The 10,207-nt window shown below is 47.1% G+C and overlaps 1 protein-coding gene across 2 annotated transcripts in view; it reads left to right on the top strand.

Moving 5' to 3' along the window:
- Positions 1-35: 35 nt before the first annotated feature.
- Positions 36-10,207, top strand: part of ADAMTS2 (ADAM metallopeptidase with thrombospondin type 1 motif 2) — a 211,678-nt gene continuing 201,506 nt past the window's right edge. The window contains exons 1-2 of one of the 2 annotated variants that reach the window (XM_035105612.3): positions 36-551; positions 1,691-2,052. In XM_035105612.3, coding sequence (XP_034961503.3) covers positions 446-551; positions 1,691-2,052 — 468 coding nt within the window. In that variant the 5' untranslated portion in view covers positions 36-445. The remainder of the gene's footprint in view (positions 552-1,690; positions 2,053-10,207) is intronic. The other variant, XM_088661986.1, reaches the window with a different exon arrangement.

Here is a 10,207-nt window from a genome sequence, read left to right as displayed (position 1 = left end):
TAACGGGAAGCGGCTGCAGACTTTGGTCCCAGCGGGCGCCGGGAGCCACGAGGCTTCAAGCAAAGGGCAGAGCTGCTGCGCCCGACGCCGACGTCGCCACCACCGCCTCCCCGGAGCCAGGCCAGGCGAGGCTGGGCTGTGCAGCAGAAGCGGCGGCGAAGGCGGCGGCGGCAGCAGCGCCTCTGTCAATCAGGCGGACTTCCCTCCCGCACGCCGCGCGCTTCCCAGCCAGCCGCCTGCTGGTGTATCTGCTGCCTTCGCCGGAGAGAGCGGCCGCTCACCGAGCGCTGGAGAGGAGGAGGAGGGCGGATGCGCCAGGGCGAGTGCCGGCGGGGCTGAAGGTTCCCCGCCGCGGGCAAGAGGGCGGCGCCGGCTGCCCTCCAATGTGGCCGGAGCCCCCTGCAGGGCACTTTGGGCAGCCTCCCGAGGCTGCGCGACGCCTGCGATGGGTTCTCCGGGCGGGATCGCCGCGCTCCTCGCCGCCGCCTGCTGCTGCTGCTCCTGGGCGCTCCTTCTGGCCCCGGGGGCCCCGCAGAGTCCCGGGCAGGGAGGTAAGTGCTACGGGAGCCCCTCGGCTGCACCCGCCCCCCGCCCCGAAGAGAGCCGCCACCACCTCCTGGCCCGGGTCTCCCTCGCTGGGGTGCTCCCTCGCTCTCGCTCAACTTCGCCGGCGAAGCACTCCCCCCCCCCTTTCCGCCAGCCAGACTTCTCTGCGCCACGCGGACCGAAGGGCTCGGAGGGGGTTCCTCGCGTCGCCACGTGGGGCTGGCTACTTTTGGCGTGCTGTCCCGTGGGGCACGGGATGGGATCGGGGGGCGAACGAGAGAGAGCGGGGTGGGGTGGGGGAAGAAATCGCTTGTTGGATCGCACTATATCTCTTGAGAGCGGGGCGCGGGACTGGGAGAGTTTCCTGCTGAAGTGGGAACCTCGAATGAACTCTGTTTACAGTCGGGCGCATGTGGCAAGATCCGAGCTGAACGTGTCAATTCTTGGAATTCCATGTGCGGAATAAAACACCTGGCAGAGCCTTAAGTTTTCTTCCCTGCTGTTGTTTGAATTAAAATAGAAGGGGAACTGAGTCAAGCGGTTGACATGGATTTTTTTAAAAATAAATAAACAATTGAAAAAACCCTTTCCATTGTGACTGCTAACCACAAGCTTTTAAGCTTCCTTCGCTTGTCAACCACATCGTGATTTGGGAAGGGGGGGGAATTAAGCATGTCAAAGTTTTAAAGTTGATGTGACAGTAAACTTTCTGCCTTTGGAAAGCCTCACTCGGGGCATCTCTCTCTCTCTTGGCAGCCCTAGCTGAAAAACGGAATTGCTGGAGAGAGAGAATGTGCTGATCTCCTTTTTGGGAGACGTTGTGTCTTCCCCGAGTGAAGGGTGGGAGCATCCTTGATGCCTGACCATCTCTGAATGGGGATGTCTGCAAGATGGGCTCTGTTGCTAAAACAGCTGGAAAGATGATGTCGGGTGCCTGACTCCCCTTTTCTCTGAAATTCCCTCTGCTCTGTGTTAACCCCATAGTTGAATGAACATTGATGGTGCCTGACACATTAAGAAAGGGAAGGGATGCCCGCTTCAGGCAATGGTGGGATGCAGCGCAGTGATCTCAAGGAGGGGAAACTCAGTGTGACATTAATTATTACTCATTATTTACACACGCTCTCTCTTTCTCTCTCCCTAGATTATCTTCTGGGAGATCTAGAAGAATACAGGCTTGTCATCCCAACTAGCACAGACTCAGAGGGCAGGTTCCTCTCCAATGTCGTATCGGGAGCTGCAAAGAGGCGCTTTCGAAGGGACACAGGGGCTTCTCTGCACAAAGCTGCAAGCGAGCCAATTTTTTACAATGTCACTGTTTTTGGAAGAGAATTTCACTTTAGACTGAGACCAAACTCTAGGCTGGTGGCTCCTGGAGCAACTGTTGAATGGCAGGAGGATTCCAACCTCACTTACATTGAACCTCTCCATGGGAATTGCTTCTATGTTGGGGATATCACCGACTTGCCTAATGCTTCTGTGGCGATAAGCAATTGTGATGGGCTGGTAAGATGCTTTGTTGTTTATGTAGCTAAGAGGATGAATGGCTTTCTTTCTTATGTAGAAGGTGTGGATCTTCTGCCTTCCAAAAAATAAAAATAAATCACACCTCAGTTGTTATATTAATTGTGAAATCAAATAAAGGAAATGTTCCCTGACATGAACTAGGGTGTGATGAAGCAGAAAGCTCACTTTATAGGTAGCAGAGGAGCCAGTTCACTCTGAACTGACACGTAACTGCTGTGACAAATCACTAATTATCAACAGGAAACTCTAGATAGCCCTCCTGAAGCTTCTCAGCACATCTAAAACAGTGACCTGATGCCGTCATCTGCACATTTTCCATATTTGCAATATTCTCTGCCATTTTCAATTTAGCAGCGGCCATGGAAGTGTGTGTGTTTAAAGGACAAGATAATAAGGCTGAAAGACAGGCTCTGTGGTAAATTGATTGGGTTTTTTGTATTTGGAAATGAAATTTGTTCAGAGGTTGGGGTCAGGTCTTTATTCTTTTGGAAGGTGTCTTCCTCATGACAGTTCTCCTATCTGTCTACTCAGTCATGGGAAATCCAGAAGGTATATGGACTTCCTATGCTTATGTACCTTATATGGTGATTCTATGTGTTTGAGGAGCTGTTTATTTATACATATATAAAGGTAAAGGGACCCCTGACCATTAGGTCCAGTCGTGACCGACTCTAGGGTTGCACGCTCATCTCGCATTATTGGCCGAGGGAGCCGGCGTATAGCTTCCAGGTCATGTGGCCAGCATGACAAAGCCGCTTCTGGCAAACCAGAGCAGCACATGGAAACACCGTTTACCTTCCCGCTGTAGCAGTTCCTATTTATCTACTTGCATTTTGACGTGCTTTCAAACTGCTAGGTTGGCAGGAGCTGGGACCAAGCAACGGGAGCTCACCCCGTCACAGGGATTGGAACCGCCGACCTTCTGATCAGCAAGCCCTAGGCTCAGTGGTTTAACCCTATAGTCAGAAGTAAATTCCAGTTTTCCATTCCTTAGCCATGTGGCAAGGCCAAACTGTGTTTCTTAAGCTATATTTTTAAAAACCCAATTTTTATGCAGAGCAAAGTTTGCTTAGTTTTACTTTGGGGGATGAACTTCTAATTACATCCAGTATCATCTTGTTTATATTGTTTGAGATAGAAAAGAGGCTTCCTAATGTACAGCTGGTACTACTTATATGATAAATGGATTTAAGCCTAGATCATGACCTTCCTGGGCTGTCTGAGTTCTGCTCAGAATCTGATTAAAAAGAAAGAGGCATGGGGTGGAGATGTGGTTGTCAACTTTTGCGGATGTTGTGGATGGGTGTGAGTTCCTGTACTCTTATTAGCAGCTTGGGCCACAAGGCATTTAGCAGATAAAACATTTGATACCATTTCAACTCCTGAACCATCCCTGCATCCCATGGCAGAAAACTCTTGGCATTGCTGGTTGGAGGTCACCCCAATCGACAAGGTCTGTTGGACAAGTTTATCCTCCTACCCATTTAACCTCCTTCATGATGGAATTATGAACCAGTAGTATAAGAATGCCTAACCAGTGGTGTTTTCAGCGCAAAAGCCGGGGGGGGGGGCGCTGGCAAAAGAGAAAGGTATGCTTTTCTTTCTATATCCTAGAATGTACTTGAGCCACTTTTTGTTATTCAGATGGTGGTCTGGAGATGGCAAGTGTTTTTCAGACATAGATTCCATAGCAAAGTTGATGCCACCAACTAGTAAAGCCCCAAAGTTATGGAGCACATGCAGCCAGACACAGGATTCTATACATGCCTGGGTGGCTCACCTGTGCCCTCCCTCATTAGCCATGCTTGCTGGAACTGATGGGAGTTGTAGTTCAACAACATTTGGGGTCACAGGTTAAGCACTCCTGATGTACAGGTATGCACATTTAAAAATTACATATATGTAATGCATAAAATAAAAAAGAGATGTAATACAGTGCTGAGTAATATGTAATATACTGTAGATATGTGGTACGGATGATTAAGTGGAATTCAAAATAGTGCTAAGTGAGGTATTTGTGTGTGGAACAAAGTCTCTCATGCAACAAGACTTTTCCATCCTCTTCTCCCCCTGTGTACACCACAACCTGTTTTGCCTGAGGTGTTCTGGGGTTTTCCCCAACTCTCCAGAGCAGAGAGTTCGTGCATGCACATGAAAGCTCATACCTATGGCAAACTTAGTTGGTCTTTAAGGTGCTACTGGAAGGATTTTTTTATTTTGTTTTGACTGCGTCAGACCAACACGGCTACCTACCTGTCTCCAGAGCAGAAACTGGCCTGTTTCATAATAATGGGATGAAAAAACCACAAAGCTCTTCCTCTTGTCCCACGTGAGGATTCTCCATGATAACCCCCCTCCATGCCATACATTTTAAAGCAGCAGCTGGATGATCACATAAGACTATATCCTGCATCGGTAGGCAGTTGGGATACATGGCTGTGGGAGGTCCCTTCAAGCTCTATGATTGCATGAGAAATGGCAAGCCTTGTGAATTAATTCAAAACCACAACATTATCATCTTACCTGATTCCACCAGTGATCGGCCATCTTTAAAATGTGTGTTGAATTTGGACCTTACCTGTGGCAGTCCTGAGAGACAAAAGTAAAGCGAATTAAGGTTGTAGCTCTGAAAGCCATTTGCTTAAAAGTAATTCCATTGAAATCGATGCAACTTCTTGCAGATGGTTTGTATTGTAAAGCTAGGCAAAAATCTGTATATGAATTTCAGACTTTTTAGTTAGTGAGTTTGGTCATGGTCATTTTATTTCAGCAGTGAGGATTTGCATGTTGGTTGTTCTGAAGGCTTCTGCTTTTAGTTCTGCATCTTCCTGCTTTTTTGAATTGGTCTTAGGTTTTTAAACATTGGGCTTGGTGTCTGGTTCTGTCAGCAAAATCTCTAATATGCTTACTCAGAAGTAAGTTCCATTGAGCTCAAATGCTGTGTAATTATTACAATAGACTCTTAGAAGCACACCTGAGTCTCTTGCAGTATTTGTGTTGTGTGGTTGTTATTAATGCAGGAGAGAAGAAGTTAGTGCAGTAGGACATTCTAACCAACTTTAGTTTTACAATTGTGTTCTAGCCTCTCACCGTGAGATGTTCATAATGGGAGGAAACGGCTTAAATGCCCAAACTGTGTCCTGATCAGATGCTGATATCTGACCAATCTAAACCTTGGAAATTATTATTATTTAATAAATTTGTATACCGCCCTATAGCTGCAAGTCTCAGGGAGGTTCACGAGGTAAATGTGACATGTGGGCCTATGCGAGGTACTAGCAGCCAGTCAGGAGACTCCCTGGTATGTGTTCTTAGATCGGGCATCCCCAAACTGCAGCCCTCCAGATGTTTTGGCCTACGACTCCCATGATCCCTAGCTAACAGGACCAGTGGTCGGGGAAGACGGGAATTGTAGTCCAAAACATCTGGAGGGCCGAAGTTTGGGGATGCCTGTCTTAGATGTTTAGGGGATAGGAGCCTGCCTTTCATTAAAACATACATATTGGCTGAGAAGGAAAGACTGGCATAAGGGCTGTAGCTCAGTGGTAGAGCATTTGCCTCACATGCAGAAAGTCCCAGGTTCAACTCCCAGCATTTCCAGGTACCACTGGGAGAGACTCCCTGTCTGAACCCCTAGAAATCCACTGCTACTCAGGCATACCTGGAGGTTAGTCCTCAGAATGCACACAGTCCCACGGGTAATACTAGAGAGTAGCCAGAAGGTCCAAATGGTAAAATAGTAGTCCTGGTCCAATACAATGAGCAATCTCCCAAGTCAACCTGCCAGGTCAGGTTCCTGCTACTGCAGAAGATCTAGGGTTGGAACACCTGGGGTTAGTTCTGAAGTCACAGTCTGGTGACATTCCCAAAGCAGCCAGGCTGTGGTCCATCAACAGAAAAAAGGCCTTGCTCCCCTTTCATCCTTCCCAAACTTGATTGACGCACCTGAGTTCACTCCAGCTGAGCAGCTGTCCCTCTCCCCTTGACGAAGCATGTGATCCTCACCTACCCTGAGCCTAATCTAGCTGAGTGACCACAACCTCCTCCCACACCTAAAGAGTTCCATGTTCTCCACCTGGTTCTGTGTTCCCTTGCCTGCCTCAGTCTCCTGAATGAGTGCACTTCTTGCTGTTTCCAATGCCTCCGAGCCTGCTGTGTCCTTGGAGACGGGGGCACCTCTGGTTCTGGTGATGTGTCTCTTTCCCCTAGCTCCTGTGAACTGCCAGCAGCTCCTTTGATGTTGTCCAGTGTCCCGTGAGTACCTCCTAAGTCCCCAACCTCCCCTTCCCTATATTCAGCTTGCCCTGGTATGTACAAGTTGTGGCTACACCCCTCGCCGGGATCCTCCTCCACTTCCTCAGTGTGTTGCCAGCTCATGACAGTAGACAATACTGAGCATAGGGGGTCCTATAGGGGGAGCCAGGTCCCCCCCAAAGTTTATGGGCATTGCCGCTCAAATGGTGTGCATGCCACCATGTCATGTGATCAATTATGTAGGCGGGGCTCCCCCCCAATGGTTTATTCAAGTTAGCCCTGATACTGAGCTATATAAACCAATAGTCTGACTCACAGGCAGCTCCCTAGCTGTGGCAGACAGGATTTCTGTACAAAGGGGGAGAGTGAAACCAAGCGAGCTTTGCTCTTTAATAAGTCTCAAACTCCTTTTTATAAAAATAGGGGGGGGGACACACTCCAAAATAATCCCTAAAAGATATTTGAGGAAAGCCAATTCTCTGGCTGCTTTCCCAGATGCTAATTTGCCTAGGAATGCCTGGTATAGCAGTAGTGCTATTTAAGCTTCCTTAATAGTAGTGACCGCAGTACAAGGCACATCTTGGTGAGTTAATGACCATCAGTGCCTTCCAGCCAGTCATTAATATCGAGGAAGGAGCTTGTGCTCTGACTGCGACTGCTTGAGGCCCGTGTGCCCAGTGACCTAACAAAGCCCTTTCCATGTGCGCAGCGCTTGCATGCATCTTCCCAGGGCAGAGAGAGAGACACCACAACGGAAAGGTCAAAAGGAAAGGGAAGGAAGCAAAGACTAGATGAGTTTCTGAACAGTATGACTTTGTAGGTAGGTGGGAATAGCAGGGGCTATTAGCCAAGGTCATCAGGGGAGCTATGTTTGCGGTTATCTGTAGAGACTTTGGAAGAATCTGCCTTATACCAGATCAGGCTTACAGTATTTGGTTAGCTCAGTCTTGTTCAGCCTGACTGGCAGCAACTCTTTGGACATTGTGGCAAGAAAGAGGATCTTTCACTGGTAACCAGCTGCTTACTGGTGTTTTTTTTTAAAAAAAAATTAAAAGAAAATGACAGATGGCTGGGATCGAACATGGAACCTACTGCATGCAAAACATTTAGTCTACAAAAAACTTTAAACTTTCCATTGCCAGAAGCTGGGAATGAATGGCAGGAAACCCAGTGTTACTTCCTTTCCCTCTTGAATAATTCCTTTTTCTCTTTGTCACTGGAGATATGATGTTTTCACAAATGGATATTGTTGGGCTGCTTTGATGAGACCTTTCTGAACTTGATTGGAAAATATCCAACAAATCTGTTTCGATGTTTTCCTCAACCTTCTGGAGTAGGTTTGGGGGCGACTTGGGGGAGGGCACACGTGGAGAGGAGACTAGGGAGGGGAAGATCTGTTGTGCAGCTAGAAGTCCTTGTCTTAGTGGAACTACCTCTTAGGATTTGGTTAGGATGCTTTGTTTCAGAATAGCTGGGTGACCACTTGATACTGCACTCTTCGCCACCTTTTCTTTCTCCTGTAAACATGCACCCAGATTCCTGCTTGCATGATGTGCAACTGGCCATATGAAGGATGTGAGGATTGTTACTTGAGAGTTAGCAACACACCAGAAAGGCCAGGCATAGGCAAACTCGGCCCTCCAGATGTTCTGGGACTACAACTCCCATCATCCCTAGGTAACAGGACCAGTGGTCAGGGATGGTGGGAGCTGTAGTCCCAAAACATCTGGAGGGCCGAGTTTGCCTATGCCTGAGAAAGGCCATGGGAGTGCCTGCTGTTGGACACAAGCTTCTAGCGCTGCAAATGCAGTCAGCATTGTAAGATAAACAGCAATGCAGAGAATTCTTAGGCGTATTTTTCCTTTGCAGTTCAAGCAATGTGACGCTTGCTTTTAACTTCTCCCACCTTATAAGTAGTGACCTCAAATCTAACATTGTATATTTCATAGGAATTGCCATTAATTGTGGGTGGGTGAGGGGAGCATGTCCAATTTAGATAACATTTTTATTGCATCATGAAGCATCAATATAAATCAAACATCTTGTTTATCTCTACTACATTTCTTTCAATCTGAGGTGTATTTGGGTGAATAAAAGTGCACATTCCCCATCTAAATTATGGTGCAACTGGTCATGAATAATTCCATGCCACTAGAACTGGGTTTGGATGTACATACAAGTAACAGCATACATGGCTAAAGTGAGTCTTTGGTTGCAAGAAAACCATCATATATTTAATATATATAAATTGCACTTTAAATAGAGACTGTGAAAATAAAGATCCATTATGCACCCTTTCTAAAGTGTATGAAAGCTCTTGATGAAGACCAGACAACAGTTTCTGGCTGTACTCTCTTTCTCAGAAATGTCAAGCATCTTCTGCTATCTTGTTTGTTTAATTTTGCTTTTCGGCCTTCCTTGCTATCTTGTGTTGCGTATGGCAAAATTGTGGTCAGGAGGATAATAGGATATTATCCTAGGCTAGTCATGTTCTCATCGTGGTTTAATAGATGTGCACTACAAATGATTCCATTTGTTTTATCTGCATCGGTGAATTTTCAGCATCTTCATAGTCAACGCACACACTTCAAGGCCTTATTATTACAACCCGGCAGCTCACATTTGCATTAAGCTGAAGTTTGCCTTGTACCGCATTACATCTTTCGTGGCATTTATTCATGGTAAAAAAATGATGATGAAGAAGAAGAGGCAGGTTTTCTTTTTAGTTCTGTTGTGTTAGTCTGAAAAAGGGCACCACCTCTTTGGTGTTGTAGCAAATTAAACTAGACAATGGGAAACATGTAGACACGGTTTGCAAAAACTGCATTTCATTGCTTTCTAAACGGCTGTTTGTCATTCTAAATGGGGTCACAGCCTCAGTTTATGTGATCACCAATGGCTCCTAGAATACTGAGAAGGACAAAAAATAGACAAACAAAATAACTTAGATCATCCTGGAGGGTGGGCACTTGTCCTCTGCTCAAAACAGTCCTGTACTTGAAGCGCAGCATGGTTTAAGTCAGGCATAGGCAACCTTGGCTCTCCAGATGTTTTGGAACTACAACTCCCATGATCCCTGACCACTGGCTCTATTAGCTAGGGATCATGGGAGTTGTAGTTCCAAAACATCTGGAGAGCCAAGGTTGCCTATGCCTGGTCTAAGTCCATGCTAAGATAAAGAAGGGCAGCCCCAGTCACAGAAGGACTGAGCAGACAAACCAATGATGTAGTGATTGTAGTAGAGGCAGTCCCTTTAGAGATGATCCCTGGTGTGAGGGGGCGGCAGTGCTGGCCCAAGGCATTCTGGTCCCTGAGGCGAACCACAAAATAGGGCCTCCTTCCTCACCAAGGAAGAAGGAAAGAAGGGTGGATGAAAATCTGCATCAGGAACAAGGCAGGGGGAATAAAGATCTGCATCAGGACCTGCTGCTCCCATTGATGTTGCCACCTGAGATGGTTGCCTCACTTTGCCTCATGAGTGGACCAGATCTGAAGTGGGTGGGGGAGTGGAGCCTGACTAGTTGAAGCAGCTCCAACAGGGAGCTGATCTCCCTTGCAGTGCAGTGCTTGCTAATTAGTGAAGCCACTAAGCCAAGTCTTGTGTCAAGGTGTTGAACCCAAACTTATTACACGGCACCAGAAATGGAGACCACAGGGCTTCTGAGGCAATGTGCCACTTTCTTCTGCCTTGGGGCAACTGACTACGATGGGCAAGAAGGGCCCCACCCAAAGACCTGTGGCCTCTTCTCAATTCAGCAGCAGAAGCGCCAGCTTCTACTGTATTTAAATTATGGCCATTATTTCTAAATTTGCATCTATACATATAAACCAACATATGCAATCTGTGTCCTTTTTTGTGTGGTGGTGATGATGCACACTT

This window comes from Zootoca vivipara, chromosome 2, assembly GCF_965207765.1.
Source record: "Zootoca vivipara chromosome 2, rZooViv2.hap1.1, whole genome shotgun sequence".
NCBI lineage: Eukaryota > Metazoa > Chordata > Lepidosauria > Squamata > Lacertidae > Zootoca > Zootoca vivipara.
This window is presented reverse-complemented; position numbering and strand designations above follow the sequence as displayed.